This window comes from Engraulis encrasicolus, chromosome 14, assembly GCF_034702125.1.
Source record: "Engraulis encrasicolus isolate BLACKSEA-1 chromosome 14, IST_EnEncr_1.0, whole genome shotgun sequence".
Taxonomy (NCBI): Eukaryota; Metazoa; Chordata; class Actinopteri; order Clupeiformes; family Engraulidae; genus Engraulis; species Engraulis encrasicolus.
The window spans coordinates 6,899,529-6,920,258 of record NC_085870.1 but is presented as its reverse complement, the minus strand read 5'-3'; the positions used below and the strand labels follow the sequence as shown (position 1 = coordinate 6,920,258).

Here is a 20,730-nt window from a genome sequence, read left to right as displayed (position 1 = left end):
GGCCTACTATATTTTTTTAAACAATGCAGTTGAAAACCTCTTCGAATTGTATTGCCCTGCCTTCTCATACTGTACATTACATATTATTCCAAGAATGACGATATACAGATGACAATTCATTGGAGGACTATCTCTCTGTCTTCATTTTATTTAATGTTTGAACAATTTAATCCCCCATTTAAAAGTTTGAACAATTCAGTTGGTGCTAAACGCTTTTATTACAACTCAAAACCTGAGCCCCGTGTCGCCATAGACTTTTCATCCCTGAAGCACTTTGTACATTTCAGAGAATGGATTAGACCTGTGTGAGAACCATACATTTTACAAGACAACTAGTCAAGTCAAGTCAAGTCAAGTCAAGACAACTAGTCAAGTCAAGTCAAGTCAAGTCAAGTCAAGTAGGTTTTATTGTCAATTTCTTTACATGCACTGGTCATACAAAGAATTTGAAATTACATTTCTTGCTTTCCCATACAGACATAGACTAATCTAGGTAAGGACATAGACAGTATAGACATAGACAGTACTTATACATGGACTTAAGACAGTATGGACATAGACAGTGCTCATACAGACATTTAAAGTGCAAGACTGGACAACAGAAGACTTGTAGAGGACATACATTAAGAATTAACTAGTCGGCTATGTAGAGCGAAAGGCCCCCTCTCCATGCCAGTGGTGGAAAAATGATCTAAGTCAGGTTTTCTGTGTGTGTCAGCTCCAACAAAGTGAGATTTGATGTTTTTTTCAGGTTACATTGATATGCTCTACTATTCGCTCAGCTGTTGAGTATTTACTGTCCATTTCAATCCTACTGGAATGACCTTAGATTGTTCTCTACTTACATTAATCCACTACGGTAAATCCATCCAGGACTGGACTGAGACCGAAAAGTCGCCCGGGCATTCTTGGTATAGATCGGCCCCCTAACATACACAAGCCACTTTCATACTATATTGTGACTGGCTGAATCCACTGCCTATATTCACGATGGCCCAATGGGCCTCCCTCTCTCTCTAATTTGTGGGCCAATGCCCAGGAAAACAACCACAACAACAACAGCATAGGCCCCTGGGGACTGTCAGCCCACCGGTAAAAAGGTTACGTGGCGCTATTCCGACATGTCGCTATTCCGACATTGATGTCTATTGTCGTAATACCGGCGCGAGTTATGCAATTTCTTTGGTTTGTGCTACGTTGCTCAGCTTTTACTAAGTTTAGGGAGAGTCCAGGCAGTTACCCTAACCCTAACCCTAATTCTGACCCTGACCCTAACCCTGACCCTAACCCTAACCCTACCGTGTGTCGGCTGTCGGAATAGCGGTATGTCGGAATAGCGATTGCCCCCCCCGGTAAAATGCCCTGTATGCCAGATTACCAGTCCAGCCCTGAATCCATCCATACAATACTTTCTCTCCTGATCTGTTGCCTCTGATCCTATGTCAGAACATCTCATTCTGATCTCAACACAAATGCACTGGTCTCCTCTACCCAGTGAAACACCCAGTGAAAATGTTTAATTGTTTTTGGACTTTTTTGTTTTGTTGTTGTTGTTGTTATTGTTGTTGTTGTTGCTGCTGCTGCTGCTGTTGTTGTTGCACTAAGATGCTTGCTCTGCCAAAAGAAAATAAAAGAATGATGTTGTTGCTGAGCTGCTCCATGGGAGAGGGTACCGGCTCAACACGTTGGTCTCTATGTAGACAGGCCTTGAAGTCTCAGAGTTTCTCCTCAGGCTCTGCGTCTGATAAACAATGGTGCCGTTGCATCACATGATGCTCCCTGCTGACAGGGGAAAGAAAACTACATTCATGTGAAGTTGAACCAACTGAATAAACGATGGACTTGGATATGCCGTTAGAATGAGAAAACGATTCACTGAACTTTTCACCTGATTGATGCAGTAAGATTCACATATATCAGTACTGCAACATGCAAACAGACATTGTGGTATGCTAACTTATGCATGTGTTACGGATGGCTCCTTATCAAAAAGCCTTGCATTGACTGAGTCAACAATCTGTCCATTTTTACTGACGTGCCACCTCAGCCTCTCACATTGAACTTGAACCGTGACACTGCTGAGAAGAACACGTGGAAGAACCATAACGCCACCCATGTATGGAAAATCACATCCCACAATCCTGATTGGCTCATTCATTCAGAAATGGTTCTGATTTTCACGAGCCTCAGATGGTTGTGTGTCGAAACGGAGCCAGGAGATGTAAGTCAGGTTACGGGTGGAAGACTACGCAGAAAGAACTCAGTTACACTGTTGCTGTTGACCTGGATGAGAGTTAATTTCCGGGGCAGAGTTTTATGCCAACCTGCACAGTTTATCAGTAGAATGCCTGAAAGCCTCATACACATGTAGACTGCAGTCTTGTATACTGCAGATGGACCTATGGATGGGCCAATTCACTCCTTGCTGAAAACACTCAACTACATCATAACAACATTGCTATGACAATGCAAGGAGTCTTGGGGTTAAAAGTCTTGATCAATTGATCAAAGACTTGGTCATTATCATTTTGATGACACTAAGTTTTTACCACAGGGTCTAAGGGGGTAAGCTCAATCGAATCGTACCAAAGTTTTCTCCAAATGGTTCTTCAAACATCACCAGGCAGCAGTGATGTCTTAGGTCCGGGACATTCTTGCTACAAGGTTATGTGTGTGCAGGCACATGTCATGGGGCGTGAGGGGGGCGGGGGTCCTTCGAACTGGAATGAAACAATGGTGGAAAACGTTAATGCCCTGCTGGCTATCTAACCTCGAGATGATACTCCAGTACTGTAGTATGAAGTGCTCTGTTTGTCCTGAAGCAAGTATGTGGTTGAATGCAAATTATAAAGGGACACTGTGTGAGATTTTTAGTTGTTTATTTCCAGAATCCATGCTACCCATTCACTAATGTTATCTTTTTCATGAATACTTACCACCACCATAAGATTAAAATAAAAGTATTCATTATGACTGAAAAAATGCACTTTTCTTACATGAAAAGGGGGATCTTCTCCATGGTCCGCCATTTTGAATTTCAAGAAATAGCCATTTTTAGCTTAAAAAATGACTGTACTTGGGCCATGCTAGAAAATATTAGTTTATTACTTAGTTAACTTTCTTGAAAAGATCAAATTTTGCAATAGGCAGCCCAGTTTCAACATAGTTGCAGTACCTTTTTCGACCATTTCCTGCACAGTGTCCCTTTAAGACACACAGCAAGCACATCCCAGGCCTTTAAAGGTTTTCCACTTTAATCAGCAAATCACCAGTACACATGATTTAACTGTGTATGTGATGTGTTATTACAGTAAAACTGTTACCAGTTTGACTCATGGGAGGCATGACTCACGGTAATAACTCCAGCTCTGGCTCATTTTTGTTAGTGTTTAGGCCTTGTCAAGCGGTGGCCTGATTGACTACGTTGAGTTGGCTGCCTGGCACGTCGTCTACTGAGCCCATTTTGATATGGGCCGGTCGACCGACCACGCCGAAGTGCGCAGTCACCATAGCAGGATCACGTTGTAATTATGCAGCCCCATGGGACGGTAAAGGCTGCGGCCGCTGTGCTGGATCATTTGCATGTTAGATTAGGCTGGCGTGTGTAAAAACAAGCCGTCACAGATTTTCCACGTGATTGATGTCGACGGATCGCATCGCCTTGGCTGGCCGTGCTGTCGCCACCGTCAGCGCCACCACCACTGCCACTAGCCCTGCCACCTCCATCCCCTGACAGGAATGCATAATCAGGGGTTGCACCGACTTGGCGGAACCACTGACGCCTTTTCACCACCTAAAGAAGTTGCTGTCAGGTGCTTTTGCTTGTAAAACTGAGTTAATGTGTGCTGCTGGTACATATAAGGAAACCTGTTTCCTTTTCCTCCTCCTCTCACCACAGCAGCAGTCTCAGGGTGTCATGATGTCCAAATCGTTATTACCAGCTTAAGGCATACATGTTAATACTGTTGTGTTGTGCTCCTCGGGACTTGTCTTCAACATTGACATTTCAACAATATTTTTTAAAGCTGCCGTACATTTATTTCAGGCCTACGGCTATACTGTTTTTTTTTATTTATTCATAATAATGATTTATAATTCGTTTTATATATATTTTTAAGCTAACACCATGTAACCATTCTGTTCTAATTACATAACGTGCATTGATTCCAAGAACACATCTTCTCCTTGTACTGTACAGTCAAGAACACTGTGTGATCTTCTTAAGAAATCTGAAACATTCACATTCCTTTTCTTCTAATGATTTGAAAGTTCAAAAACATGGAAAAACCTCTTCCAAGCTGCGGGAACTAAGAGTGCACCATCCAATCCTCCATTTTGAATGAGATAAAACGCACCTTTTGTCTCTACTGATACCATTTTTAAAACAGAATTTCTTCTTTCTATTTTATTTTATTCACCACATAGAGAATAACTAGATAGACAACTAGACAGATAATAGAAAACTTAATGACGCTTGGCTCAAGTGTTAACCGATGTCAAAAGTGCAACAGTTGCTGCCTCCATTTGCCATGATTTCAGTGCTTGATAATCTTGTGGGATGACACACAGGAAAGAGTCCAAAATACTGAAAAAAGACCACGGCTAGAAAATGGGCACCCTTGCAGGGAGCATGATTCAGCCTTCCTGCCTGTACCGAATATCTGCGTGTGATTCCCAGAGCCTATTGAACTCTGGCCTTGTGCCGCTCCCGCCCCAAATAGGGCCCTGCCACGCCACTTAGCAGAGTATTGAAGCGCAATCCTCCACGCGGCTTCCATCTTTGCTGAGGCTGCCCCGTCTTAAACCTCTCAGGCAAGGGTTAAGCCCATACATGACATCTGTATAAGATGCAGTTAGTGACACCCCCCCTCCAACACTTCCACCACCACTGCCACCGACCCCCCCCCCCCCCCCCAAGAGCGGGGACCTCTCTTTGTTCATGGGGCAGGTGCCATATGGACAGGAACATGTTCAGCTCTGTTGCCTCAATAAATTGTTGTTGACACTGCCCTCTAGAGATGTGTGATAGTGCACTGGCGCTGCAGGCTCCCCCCAGTCTCCTCCCCAGACATGCAGACAGCACAACGGCAAGCAGTGCGGCACGCTCTCCACATCTTTCCTATAGTGCAATTAAATGCTCCAGGGACTACTTTTTTGCTATTTATGAGGCCCCGTGCAACCAAACCCCTCCCCATCCCACCCACCCACCTTTTCACTCTTCTCCCTCACGCTTTTCTCTTCTTTGCTCACATGGCATCCTTTTTCTTTCTTTCTCTCCTCCTCCTCTCTGGGTCTCTATCTCTTCCTCCCTCTCCCGCCCAGCTGTGCCACGCTGCTCTGAACCCACACCATGGCTAAAGCATACGGTCAGCATACGGTTTTAGCACGTCAGTAAGCAATGTGTGATGCCGTCAACATGCAGACTGTCAGCATGTGCATTACTGTACGGCTACACATCTGTATATCCATGGATGTGCTGTGTATATGATGCCCACTATTATCCAAGCTTCTCTGTCCATACTGTGTATTTTATCACATTTTATGTTCATATATTATTTCAATGTTTTAGCAAACTTTTGCCAGAGGTTGCATTTGCATTGGAGAGTTCAACTGGTGAAAATCCAACCATTAAAATGTGTTATCTGGCGCAGATGAGATGAAAGAGTGGTTGCCAACCGAATCTCAAAATGATGACGCAAGGGTCATCCATCCATGCAACGGAGCACGTCTGATTTAAGTGAAGACTCATTAGGCCAAATTGAAATTGAGAGGAGGAACACATTGGGAGAAGCATAAAAATTGGGTCACACAAACTGTGCCAGTGTAATTACAACAGTCACGTTCCCACTTTTTCATTACAAGTGCAGAGAGTTTCCAATCCAGACAGGGATAAGATCATACCCTGGAGCAGCATGTTGTTGATGTAATACTCATGGAAGAGATGTATGGTGGCCTGTGATTGAAACAGTGTCAGTAAAACTTCTTTTCACAACTGTTTAGAATAAGCAAGGAAAACAAATTTATTTGTGACCGTGAGCAGGGAAGTAATCTTTCCAGTTCTTCAATATTCCTCATCATTGAGGTGCAACTTGATGTTCCGGCCTCAGATTTCCTGCCATATGGAATGAAATCTACTCATGCTAAGGCAAATAACACAATGCCCAATGTACAGTAGGCCTACTTTTAAATAATTCAAATCATGTGCTTCTATCTCTGAGCATCTGTGCATTACCGCATGTGTGCGAAAGAGAAGAAAATACACTTTCCAGCTCATAAACAAACAACACAAAATGAATATGCAAATGTCCTAATGCCAAATGGGAAAGTAGTGAAGCAGGACCAAATCGCGCTCTACCACTGAGAGAAGTTGAGACTTCACAGCAGTGAATACTGTGCTAATGATTGTGATGTGCCATACTTAATAAATAATAAAGTCATTAGTCTAAATTAAGACTTGTCTTGTGTTCACCATACAGACCACATTGCTTTTTTGGTCCAGTCGCCACTCATGGGAATTATGGCTACATCCAAGTTGTATGAAAACGCATGTGCAACGTTCCCCTCCTCCTTCTGTTATTGGAATTGCATTAACCCAGTCACTAGCCAAGGCGCTGGAGAGAATGATTAACTGTCCTCAACTAAATGCTCACGATGAGCATTGAGCCCTGAGGCATCAGACGCTGAGCATATTCAAATGACATTTGTGGGAATACTAAATAAAGTAAATGCATAAAATATACATCATGTCTTCATTTCCTGTAACCATCATATAGCGCATGCGGTGGACGATGCGCACTGTCTTATAATGATGCTCAGTTCAAGCCCGGCTACCGTTACTAAGCGTGATCTTTCCAGGTTCACGGATGGTGGTGTTGTGTATATGGCACCGCTGTATATGTAGTATATAGTTATAATGATCTTTAAAAACCTTTTCACTGACGAAAAACAAAATCCGGCAGAAATAAATCGGCTTAGTGGACAGAATTAGAGGGGAAGGGTTTGGAGCCAGGGTGGGATTAAGGAAAATTGTGTGAAATAAAGAGCGAGTGATGAGGAGTGACTGTGCGTGCGTCTGAGTCTGGAGGGCGGGAGAGAGAGAGAGAGAGAGAGAGAGAGAGAGAGAGAGAGAGAGAGAGAGAGAGAGCGCGCACTGAGTGAAGAGCATAGATTTTCATCCAATTCTATATCTGTTTTTCTAATCCTCGACTGCTGCCGCTGCTTTGCAAAGCGGTGGTTCTACGGTTGTTGGGAAGATAAATATTTTATTTTACAGGATATTCATCCAAATACCGCTGTCTTCACACTGCCAGTTCGTCCTTGTTGCGCCTGTTGAAGTGTGTAGCCTATTAATTTCGAACTTATATTTCGGCTATACTTGAACTGCACCATGAACAGTTTGTGGGGACCACCCGAGCTGTTACCTTTGGAATGGTGTGGATTACGCAGTCAAGAACCGGAGAACATGTAAACGCTTATGGAGTTTGGGATTTATTGTCAAATATGGGAAAGATGACCGTCTTGTCTTTGTGCTTTCTCTTGTGCACGAATCTACTGGATTTAGCCGTTGGTGAGTAATACAGCTTTGCACTACAGACACACTAATCGCCAGACATTTTTTTAGCAGTCCGCAACCTGCGGGGAATGCACTTGCTCATTCCTACGGACATCGTTTCGCAGTCTCATATCATTGGTATTCTCGGGTTTACCTTCCTGCTCTCCGTGCTGTCGACACCGACAACGAGAGAAACGGGGTTTGTTTGGCCAACTAACGTTAACTGCATCTTTCATCAAATCGGCTGACGTTAACTTCCAGTATGTAAAGTGAAGGTTGAGTGAATCTGTTATTAAATCAACAGCCCTTTGTAGACTGTCCGTCATACAAGATATGATGCCAAGATACGTTTATAGAGATGGTAAAATTGGGGAGGACAGGAGAGACGAAAGGGCAAAGGCTGAGAAAAGGGAGCGAGTGTTCTTTGCAGTGATCATGCATTTTCTGCAGACGTTATATTAGCAGAATATGTCAGGGAGAATAATCAGAAACGATTTTGGGTTACATAGAGGGAGAATGGAGGGCAGCGAGGCGGAGAGGAGACTTTGGATGCAGCCCTTGTCGTTCTGAAACCCATCAACATGCCAGTGCTTAATGTGGTCTAACCCAGCATCCCTGCTTGGATGGCTTGGATGATGTACGCTGCACATTGCAACTAGCAATGCTGGTTTCCCCCTGAACTCACACAAGTGACTCTTCAGTGCAACTAACACAACATGACTAATAACCACAATATAGGGAGAGCAGGTTTTCACGTGTAGCATACCCCCATTCCGTTCGCCAAATGCTGATAAAAGACATGGTTCATAATGGCACAATACTTTCACGCAAAGTTTTCTGGGAAACACTTGTGTATTCTCTCAATAGAATGCCCTCCGCCCCTCATCACCACCCTTCATTCTAGCCACTCACTGGTCTCGAGCACAGAGGAGAGCTTTCACGCGCGACCACGAGATGATTGACAGTCTCAGGTAGCAACATTCAGAGTGACAACAGACACGCTGTGGTTACTCATGCTTGTGCCCTCCCAGCTGCTTGCCTGCTTCGTTGAAACTGCAGCATCTCCTCATGCGGTAATCTCATGATGGCATTTAAGCCGAGCGTGAATCAGTGATGTGATGTGGTAAGTCCTGTGGTTACCATTCCCCTGCTGTTCTTCCCATAGCCTAACATAACCGAAGGAATCGGCAAAAAAAAAAACTGTGAAAAGTAGGTAACATAGGCCTACCTCATTTTGCATTTCATTGACAACAGAATGCCAACTCACAAGCAATGATTGGGCATTATAATGTTAGGCTAAATTGATTTATATTAGGCTATTTAAACTTAGACTAGCTGCCGGCATGGTTCATTTCAATTAGGCTATGTATTGCCTTCTCCCGTGACTCCTCAGCTGGCATTCATGGATAGGCTACCAGCTTGAAGACTGGGCTGACTCGATGACTCATATTCATTGTCATTTTAATCTTGTAATCTAATGCATAAAGTAAGCATAGTATTACCTCTTGCCCACTTAGTAGGCCTAATAGTCGTGCAGTAGTAAATGTTGGAACAGCTTTTATATGCATACTTAGAGAAAGACAATGAGACAATTCATTCCAGAAATCACTGACTTTCAACGTTTCAGAGAAAACGTTGTCTTTTACACAACCATAAGTCAGCCGTGGAAAGGCAATGGTGATTATTGAGAAATTGCACACCACCAAACAAAGGGTGTTAGTTAGGTCCTTGGTCATCCGGAGACTGCTCTGCTCTAAGTGAATCAGCTGAAAGAGAGATCTTGGGGTCTTAGTGCAGCCTTTACCCACTCAGCTGCCTCTGAAAAAAAAACTGCTTTGGCCAAATTACATTGTACTCCCTCCTCAACCTCAAGTGGTCTTTTTCTCCACTCATATGTGGAGTGAGAAACTCCTTCTTGGCCCGGTGACAGATGAGGAGGTGCAGAATCGATTCACAGAGTGAGCCTTGCCTCTTCTCAGGCTTTCTGTGCATATCTGTGTGTGTGTTGGGGAGGTGTGAGTGGGGGGGGGGGTGCTTTTCAGCACCATGGACAGCAGATAGAGCAGAAGAGACCAAAGGACCACCCTCTTCCTTCTGGAGTTTGTGCGGAACTGGGTAGCAAAGCGAGTAGCTGATGAGGAGCATCTGTGCTGCGAGATGTTTTTCTTTTTGTCACGATTTGAAAACACCTGGTGATCAATTCCTCTCCATCGATTGTGCACAGTACAGTATGTCTACTTGCACATCTTCAGGGCTCAGTGATTAGGCCTGATGTTCCGTTCTGCTTCAGTAGCCTCGCCGTCAATCAAGGTGCTCCTCGAGTTTCAAAGACTTTTTCCGGGATGTTCGTTGTTAACTCATTTAGGTTGCCCAGTGCAGGATATACTATGGAGCACTGAAATTACATTACGTCACATTGTGTCGCATTAAGCAGACACTTTTATCCAAAGCAACGTACAGTACAAAATAGGATAGACAGCATAGAGGTCATGCTGCAGCAAATAAATGGAATGGTGGTCAAATTGTTTTCACATAAACTTTTTTTCCATTTCCATTGTTAGAATATTGGACAGAATTAATGCATAGCCCACCAGCCTACCAAAAACGTTATACCATTCATCTGAGCCTGAATCACACAATATGTCAATATTTGTTACTTGAGTTAAGGTGCAAATTACTTTCTCACCTTCCCCATACAATGCCATATCAACCACAGTCCTAGATACGGCTTTGGTGTAAGTGTGTAGACAATGTAAAACACAAACATAAATAGTCTTCTATACTGAGCCATGACCCACATGCAAATCGTTTAAGCAGCACTTTTGCATTTCACATGATGATTAAATAATTTAGAAGCAACCCAGACGATAACAATGGAAGTCACTGCATGTTGTGTTTGCTTTTGCTCATTTTGAGGCAGTGTTAAACACTTACAGGCAAAGTGTTAGCATTGTTGAAATTATAGGATCATCATGTGTTCTGAATACAACTGGTTTACCTGGTTTGGAATGGAATGGTTAGATATTTGACAGCACGTTGTGGGAGTTTACATTCAGAGCCAACTTGTTCCATTGGCAAGCACGGAGTGGCTATAAGTCAAAGACAGTAGAAAGGCTTTTCCACTTAATTTTTTACCCATTTACACCTGTCACTAGACCCTCGGCCATCCCAGAGAAAATTGGCTCCCGTAGTGAGTCAGGCTCCCTGGAGATTTAATTCCATTTCCTTCTCCAAGGAGATCTGTTTCTCTTGATCCATCATGGTCAGACAAAGTATCTATACCAAAGCTAAAATGACTCCCGCCTTGGCATCCAAACAGGTTTTTTTTTTTCGCAGCAACCTATGCAGCAATTTGCTCCCCTTTTTGGTCCTGGCTCATATTTCTCTGACATTCGTCCACTACAACCACAAGCACAGACCATGGTACTTTGTATGTCTATCACCATCCCATATGGTCCTGGATTCTTCACACCCCGCTCCTTCACAGGAACAGGCAGAAGAACTGAGAATACACAATTCCCGAGACACCACTCTTTGTTGAGCTCACATCTTAAAAGCCAACTGCTGGAACGCCAGTGATTTTGGATCTAACGGTCCAATAAATCTCAATTTCAAAAAGAGCTGCTTGGGTTTTGAGGGGGTAATCTTCAATTAGGAGGATGAAATATGATTCGGATGCTTTTAAGTGGCGCTGTTCTGCATTCCCTTCTTGTGTGGCATTGATGTGGTCATGCTCCCCGCATGCATCTGTTAGCTTAGCTTCCATTATAAAAGTTAACGGACCATATACTCAATTTCTATATGGAGCTGGAAGAGTTTTAGGGGAATCATAAAAAAAAATCTTGAGTGTTCCCTGCGGTGATGCCCGGAAATTGTCACCATGCCACAGCTTACTCCTCAAGATAAAAAGATTAGGGGTTAATTCAACACCAAGAGAGTACTCTGGGACCAAATACAACCTAGAAGATAATATAAAACCATCTCTCAAAGTGATGAATTAACACTTCAACATTTACTGTGCTGTTCTCACCCCACCCTTAAAACTCCCCTGCTCTTGGCCCCCTCAGGCCTTAAAGGCACACTGTGTGAGATTTGTAGTTGTTTATTTCCAGAATTCATGCTGCCCATTTAATAATGTTACCCTTTTCATGAATACTTACCACCAGCATCAAATTCTAAGTATTCATTATGACTTGAAAAATTGCACTTTTCATACATGAAAAGGGGGATCTTCTCCATGGTCCGCCATTTTGAATTTCCAAAAATAGTCATTTTTAGCTGCAAAAATGACTGTACTTGGACCATACTAGAAAATATTTGTTTATTACTTCGTAAACTTTCATGTAAAGATCAAATTTGGCACTAGGTAGCCCAGTTTCAACATAGTTGCAGTACCTTTTTCGACCATTTCCTGCACAGTGTCCCTTTAACTGTGCCTTGACCCCCAAGGACGTGACACTGGAAGGCGATCAGAGCTTTGGCTTAGTCTCATCAGGAGGGATCCTGCTCTTCTCAAATGCCAAATGTGACTGTATGCGTGTTTGATGCATTCCTGCGCAGGGCTGATAAAGTTAGCACATTGTTGTCACGATTAATCATGTGTGCGCCCCCCCCCCCCTTCTTGTTTGTTGATCGCTTGTGTTTACTGAGGTGTTTATTTCCATGGTAACTCTCCTTCTGCCAAAGTGTGTAATCAAAATAACTTCCTGTCACACCGCTGCACACACGTTTCTTACAACGATTCTCGATGTCTCCCATTATACCTCAAAATAGCGCCCCTGACCAGTGTAGCGTGCCCATCCAGGGAGATACCAAAACTCTTTATGACGTTAGAAAACAATTTCAATTTCTGTCAACAATAAAAAGTCTATAACTATCCCAACAGTTCAACTCGTAAACGTACAGTAGCCTACAGTGAGGGAGTGCTATTCAGTGGGAGGGATACGGAAGGACAATAAAGGGAGGCAATAGGAAAGAGTGTGTTATGTCTTAGTTGTTAAAGGTTTTATGTATTATCCTATACAGTTACCGCACCAGTGGTTCGCCTCTGGAGGAGACGTTGTGCTGGCTGTCTGTTTGTGGCCGCGGTGCTAAAAGAGAGGCATCTGGAGACATTATCATTATGTGAGCAGTGTGTGTGTGTGTGTGTGTGTGTGTGTGTGTGTGTGTGTGTGTGCGTGTGTGTGTGTGTGTGTGCGTGTGTTTGTGTGTTACTGGTGGAATCACTTTGTCTAGTGGCTGTTCAAGGGGAGCCATTGCATTAGTGTGATATCCGCGACCACCGCCCTCAGACAATGAAGTCGCGGCGAATCACGGTCAAGGGCAGTGTTGCACAGAGGCTGAACAATACACAGAGGTGTGCCTTTGCTGTTCCAATGGCACTGCCTCGATGCGTCTGCGGATTGCCAAATCAATCCATGCACGCACGGCTTGTTGCATCACTGTCAAACACTGACACATCAGTGCAAGTGTTTGCTGGAGATATCCAGGAAGCAAGGAATTCCTGTCACAGGATTAAACTGTTTTGACATTTGAAAGAGGCCTGTGTTGTTAGGCTAATAATAAGACATCATTCTCCGAAAGTGGGACCATTCTGTATGTGGAGAAATTCATCTGCGGGTGAGACTCATCATCACACTTGTGAATAATCCCGAGCGTTTGTTCGAGCCAATTAAACATGGAGGACTACAATACATAATGAGGGCTACATTCAAACGTTTCTGGAATTTCTGCGAGCGCATCCACCCAAAGTCCATCCCCTCCCCCCCGAAATACCATTTGGCCTTTAACTGGCATCCTCAACTCCTAACAACCATCCTTGATTCGTTCTAGTTTAAATTTCCTAGTATTGTTCAGGGTCAAAGTGTGGAGGAGTACAAGGACGCCAAATACAGTGGCGAAATGAGAAATGATGGATTGGTAACACTTCACTTTACGGATCGCTAATAAGGTGATCATTTCGTGTTGATTTCATAGTTATTTCATAGTTATTTCAGGATAATAACTGTTTGTTTTTAGTAACAACAGCAAAATAACCATACAGTTTCCAGTGCATTGTGTGTGTGTGTGTGTGTGTGTGTGTGTGTGTGTGTGTGTGTGTGTGTGTGTGTGTGTGTGTGTGTGTGTGTGTGTGTGTGTGTGTGTCAACAAAGTGTCACCGTGCTGCGAGTCATCAGGGTGTCACCACAATGCACTGGAAACTGTATGGTTATTTTGCTGTTGTTACTAAAAACAAACAGTTATTACCCTGAAATAACTATGAAATTAACATGAAATTACCACCTTATTAGCGATCCGTTAAGTAAAGTATTACCGATGGATCTCTGTGTTCTCTAACTATAGTATCAGGTCTTTAGTCTTGTATATTTCAGTCCCTTTGTTTGTTTGGTTAACATATGCTCATGTAGCAATCCCCTGAAATCAGCCATTCACCCTTATTATTCACCTAAACAGTGCATAGTGAAAATAACATAGGAACCTATTCAATTAATTACCGTTGCGGAGCTTTTGTGCCACCCTAAACCACTCTATCACAGCAGTGTAATCACGGAGGTTGTAATTCGCATGGATTTCTGATTCCCTTTGTTCAATTATTTTGAAGGAGGCTCTTGTGGCATGGGAAATGGGAGGACCACAAGTGGATGCACAACAATAGGCTATAAATAATTTTCTGAATCATCTGGGATGCATTTCTGGAAAGCGTAGTTAGCAACTTCGGTAGTTGCCAATGGGAAATTGCATTACAACCAACAAAGTAGCTAACATAGTTAGCATACGCTTTCCAGAAATGCACCTCAGACCATTTGCGCTCGCTGTGACAGATAGAAGTGGAGAATATAATGCATCAGTTTCCCAGCGTTGCGTTATTTCACCACATGTACCGCGCATGTGCCGGCTACCTCCTCTTGTATTTTCAGTTTACATGTTATTTAAGTTGCCACATTTACACAGAAAGAAAGAAAAAAAACAACAAATATAAACAAGTTACGGTGTGCGGCATACAGATGTCAGATATTTGAACACCATTAGCAAGTACTACTGTATACATGTACATCTGTAGTCTGTCGGTGTAGTACCATCTGCAGCTGTTGCCCACTGACCCATATATAAACTTGGGGGGGTCTTGTTGCTGAGATGGATATGCAGCAGTGACTTGTGGACGTTTTGAGATGCTTCAACCTGGCTGAGTGATTTTCTAGTTCGGCATGCTGATGCTACACATCTTTGAAGACTTGACAGTAAGGATGGAAACCTGTCATGCATTTCAATTGTAGTAGTGCTGTCTTGTGCCCTCAACATCTGGCATTCATCACAATAAACGAAGCTTCTACTTGTTGTCTTGATGTGATGCTCATGTAGTAAGCGTGTTTTGCATGCTGTCTCCCTGGGCGGATTTTATACTGACCTGAAATGCATTGACACTAGAGCTGTAACGATATTGTATCGAACCGAGATATCGTGATACACAGAGTCACGATACTGTATCGTGATACAAGGAGGCAGTATCGCGATACGCCCTTTCAAAGTTTTATTACCCATTAGTCCAGTAAACAACCATATGATTTGATGTGATAGTATTTCCAAACTCCAGTGGAGATACATTTCAGAAATCGTGGGGTGTATCGAACCGTAGGTCAAAAATCGTGATACGAACCGAATCGTGAGTTGTGTGTATCGTCACAGCCCTAATTGACACTATTTTTACTGCCAGTGTTCCAGGTTTAACCTCTTAAGACACGGCATTATAAATTAACTGTTACCAGAATGGCAATGACCAAGTCTTAATGTATTACTAAAGGCCCCGTACACTGTCATAGTAGTGTAGTACTATAGTAGTTAACTTTCAGTGTCTATTACAGCGTGCCACAGGAGGTACGGCGTGCATTAAGGGGCTACAGAGGGCAGCGTGGGGCAGCTTTAATGACCTGTCCATAATCCTTCACAAATCCATCCTGTCCTCATTGTCTTCCTCAATCTCCTTTTAGATATCACTCTCCCTGAAAACAAGGTGTACACTCAGTTTTTAAGCAGTTATTGATTGTGCAGTTTGCTGAAGGAATGGCTCAAGGTATTGACCTTTGAAGCGTGAACTTTCGTTTCATCCGAACACACGCCAATACCCGCAATCAATGTCTTTGAAGACCTAATGAAAACTCTTACCACAGCAGCAAGCTAGACAAATGTAATATTTGTAGGCCTGCTCAACCCTACCTTCCTCTGTCGCTTTCAATGTTCCTTGTTGTTTTTTGGTTGGCTTTATGTAAATTAAGGGTCGTAGCACACAAATCAAAGAGCAGAATGATCTTGGTTTACAATTCCACAATGCCATGTCTTTTTCTCTAACCATGCAAACTGAAATCAGTTTCAGTTTCACAGATTTTGTCAAATGGGAATATAGAAAGCACTTCCGTGTGTCCATCACGGAAAACAATTTCATGTCCCTAAGATCCGTGTCGATTCCACGGAATTCTGAGAGATCAGGCTGGCTACCAATATACCCATTCAGTACTTAATACCTTGAAGTGTGTGTTACAAGTTTGGTTTGTGGAGGTCACTGTTTCTTGTGCGGTGGAAAGCTGCATTTGGTGCACCAGCTCACTCAGACTGGACTGGAATGGTGTGATTTGATTTACCACCTACGATATATCCACTTAGCCTGTCAACCTAATATCTCGTGAGCTGAGTACTGCTACCAGATATTGCACTAAGGTATGATCACATCACTTCGGAAGAATATCATTTTCAGTCTAGCCGGGCCTACCCCAAAGGCATCATTTGCAGAGCTGCTTTTTACTGGGGTTTTTAGGATGGGGTTACCAGAGAGGAAATGGAGAGGATGGCAGAGGCAGGACTTGGAGGTCATGGGAGTGTGTCTTGCTTCCAGGGCAGGGGTGAGGGTAATCTCGATTCCAGCCATTGTGGCTGTTGTGAGTCAGGGTCAAGGAACTCATCAGGAATACTGAGGCCTCTTTCTTTCTTTCTTTCTGTCGCTCCTCTCCTGTTATATGTGAGTGCGGTGTGTGAGAGAGATGATGTCTACGAGCGTGTGCATGCTTATGTGTGTGTGTGTGTGTGTGTGTGTGTGAGAGAGAGAGAGAGAGAGAGAGAGAGAGAGAGAGAGAGAGAGAGAGAGAGAGACAGAAACAGAAACAGAGAGAGAGAGAGAGAGAAAGAGAACATAGCTCAGCCCATGGCAACAAGTAAAAACAGTTGGACTGCAGTGCAATATTCACCAACCATCTTTAAGTGGAAGATGCATTCATGGACATGTTTATGAAGCAGTCAGTATTCGACTATGCTAGGCTATTTACAGTTCATTTCATCACTGTATCAGGCAGTGGCACAACATCCATCAAAATGTGCATTTTACAATGCTGTTTGTTGTTGTCTTCTCTCATTAGTTCAAGTTGTCCGCCCCACTAATCCTTAGCAACACGTATCTTTGATAGACAGTCTGTGCAGTCTCGTAGCATTAACCTCATCTCAGCTCAGAGCTTCTGATTATGAACTTGACTGTCTTGATTGGTTGGTGGATTTGATAACGTCCCACCCCTCCTCCACCCACCCAATCACCCACCACCACGTTCCACACACAGAACACGGACCGCCTATATGCAGACGCAGACACAGACATACACCGCATACAAACGACACAAACACACGTTGCATTGTCATGAGAGGAGATAGCTGGGCAGTATTTGATGGTTCATTTCAGCCTCGTCACAAAGCTGGTTCGCAAGGGGCGGTCTGCCACTCGCATGCGTATTTGGTGGAGTTAAAGCGCTTTGTGCAGGAGATAATGTGCGGCTTGCCTCGCCTCTGTCCCCGTCTGCCTGTGACAGCTGGGCCCGAGTCATAGGAAGTCAGGGTAGATGGAAGTGGATAGGGATGGGGGTGGGGGTGGGGATGAGGGGGCTAAGGTATCAGTACTTGCCTTCAGCCAACTGCCATTCCTCTGGCTTCCTGACACACTTACATAAAGCAATAAAAAGGAAAAAGAAAATAATTTGGAATTGGGAATTAGGGGGGTATACTGTAGTCGTGATTTCATCTGCCCCTCTCTGCTTTGTTATCAGTGTCCAAAAAGTCTACTCATTGACAGTGCTCTTTTTCCAAGCCAGAGTTTTTATTGCGAATCAGTGCTAAGGACAATTTTGTGGTTTCGACATTGGAAGTGGGGTTGAGTGGTGGAGGGTTGGGGCGTGGGGGTTGCTTTTTACCAGCATAATATAAAAGTTTTATATCACCACCAGCACCAGATATATTCCACTTCAGAACTAATTCAGCGGTTTGGGTTTCTCTTTCCCAAAATGCAACCAAAAGATAGTAGATAGATTTTTTTTGCCCTCAAAGTGGGTGCAGTTAAGTCATTATTATTGTCTGTCAAAAAATTGCGCATTTGTGATTCGGGACCGTTTTGAACACTTGCTTACGTATGCAGTCTATGTGACATCCGGTGATAATTTAGTGGCACAATACAATCACTCTTTTTCTCTGGAGATAACAAAAGATACCCTGGATGATATGAATGGGTCTGTTCCCTGGCATATTATTTCTACCTTTGTTCAGAAGATACACAAAATGAACAGCAAGTATTATGATGAGGTACCCCATGGCAGGCTCTGAACACAATAGTCAGAGACAGTTACATCCATGTCAGGTGTATATGGGTGTCATAGATAGACAAATTTAAAGGAGAGAGTACATAAAATAGAGCACTACCTTTATCTGGAGATAGACACAGATCATTGTGATATCCATGGTAGTTATAGTGGGGTAGCGAGTCTGTACAGTTCTGTAGTCAGCCTTGTGTGTGTGTGTGTGTGTGTGTGTGTGTGTGTGTGTGTGTGTGTGTGTGTGTGTGTGTGTGTGTGTGTGTGTGTGTGTGTGTGTGTGTGTGTGTGTGTGTGTGTGTGTGTGCACGCGTGTGTGCTGCGTGCACGTCTGTGTGTTAACAGACAGAGAGAGAAAGAGAGAGAACGAGAAACAAGGAGAGAGATAGTAAACAGAAAGACAGAGACAGAGAGATGAGGTCTGCAGGCAGGGTTGCCAGATGAGGCTGATGATTTCCAGCCCAAAAAATGCTCAAAACCCGCCTAGAAGCACAAAATCCTGCCCAATTCTATAGATTTCAATGGCAAAAATTGGTCTGGTTTTTTCTGCTAATTGCATTTTAACCCGCACACAGCCACACAGCCATCCTAAGCAGCCCAATTGGGTGGGAAAGAGCCCAATCTGGCAACACTGTCTGCAGGGTGTTTGTGTGTTTTCCCCCTCTACACTAAGTAAGATTTCCACACCGTGCAATCTAATGGAGTGAGTTGTCTCCTACACTACAGTATGTCTTGTGTGGCAGTAGACCACTGGCTTACTGTAGTGGTGCCGAGGAGACTGAGCAGCAGCTGAGTGGCGTTAAAGTGGGAGGCTGAGGAAGAGGAAGAGGAAGAGGAGGAAGATGTATCGGGGCCTCGGGGCACTTAGAGTTTTATCATCTATTGCAGCTGCATCATCCCCACATGATTCCCATCCCAGATCCACACAACCACAGCCACACAGCCACAGCCACACAGCCACAGCCACAGACAGAGGCAGAAGCAGAGGCAGGATTAGACAGGGCCAACAAGCTGCCTGTTAACTCGTTTTCTTGGATGGAGAAGAGACCTCGCTTGTCAGCCAGTTAATGATCGTTTATCACTTGCCGTGCTGCATACCAATGTTCATGCATACCGATGTTCTAAATGTATTATGCATGCAGATTATTGGCGAAAAAAAAAACAAAAAAAAACAGAAACGCTCCCAGTCTGTAAAGCAATACACATACACGTCCATACAGTATACGTTCCTTCTCTCTCTCTGTCTCTGTCTCTGTCTGTCTCTCTCTGTCTCTCTCTCTCTCTCTCTCTCTCTCTCTCTCTCTCTCTCTCTCATTTCTACCTCCTTCTCCGCTTAACTCCCATCTGCCATGCTCGTTTCTTGTAAAGATCCAATATGCTGTAATCATCATCAGCGTAGTTTCTGCATGTAAATAAGTTATATGTGAACTTCGGGCCGCCTCCTTCATGTGTGCATCTTAATCTTTCATCGCGCTGAAGTTCCAACTAGCCAATATGGGCCTGTCAACAGACGTACAGTGTCTGAGTTACTGCAGCCTCAAGAGGCTTCATGTGTCACATCTGTTTTTTGCTGTGTGGTTAAAAAGCTGGCCCTGCTCTGTGCTTTGGATGTTTTGGGACCAACTGAAACGTTTCAGACAGCAGACAGAAATTCCATTAGCATATTCTGATGAACAGACGCCCTCTGAAACAAATCCGTATTGGGGTGGAGTCAAAAGACCCAAATGAGCAATCTTTTTTTTTCGGGGTGGTGGCGGAGGGTGGATTGGTGGAGAATCGTTGGGGGCTAAGGAATACCACAGCCAAAAATAATCCAGAACCAGAAAAATAATGCAGCTCTTGGTACCTCTGTGCTGGCTGGGCCACGCTCCAAGGTCAGAAAGCGGCTTAAAAAGGCAGTTCTGGATGACGAGTGGACTGGGTGTAGGCCTACCCTCTGACTTCCGGCTGTCTCAATGTGTGCATGGATGATTTTTAATGGCTTGGTAATGAGGAAGGGGGTGGGCTGTGGTTGTCACATTGTTGGGAATGTCCGGATGTTGCTGAGTCACTTGCAGCCAAAAGTATGGAACTGATTCACTTTTCTCCTCAGTTTTCCCTTCACTTTTCACTTTTTCTTCTTAGTGTTTTTTTATTACTTTGCCTGTTCATTAACTGCTGCTCTGGAGAGAAAAAAATACAAATGAAAAACAAGGCTCACTCACCCATATCTAAGGTGAATAGATGTGAATGATGCATGGGTTGGTTTTGCAGGTAGTGGCATTATACAAATGGAATTTAAAAACAGCAGAGTGTAGTAGGGGTGGGCGATATGACGATATTAAATCGTGAATCATGATATTGAGTAAAAGATTCCGGCAAAATGGAGAAATCGATAGTCTTGCAGTGAGGATGTTTACTATCAGTATCAGAGGGATGTCTACTTGCTTGCGTTGTTGTCTTCACTTTTCTTCTTTAAATGATTGTATTCCAATTGTGTACTTCATGAGAGTGTCAGTGTTAAAACATTTTATTAACTGCAAATTACAAATGTCAAGTATATGAAATAGGGCTGCAGAATTAATC

The 20,730-nt window shown here is 43.6% G+C and overlaps 1 protein-coding gene across 1 annotated transcript in view; it reads left to right on the top strand.

Moving 5' to 3' along the window:
• The first annotated feature begins 7,302 nt into the window (after positions 1–7,302).
• The window catches only part of igsf21a (immunoglobin superfamily, member 21a), a 334,005-nt gene continuing 320,577 nt past the window's right edge, over positions 7,303–20,730 (top strand). Inside the window, exon 1 of the mRNA XM_063216317.1 lies at positions 7,303–7,567. Coding sequence (XP_063072387.1) covers positions 7,429–7,567 — 139 coding nt within the window. The 5' untranslated portion in view covers positions 7,303–7,428. The remainder of the gene's footprint in view (positions 7,568–20,730) is intronic.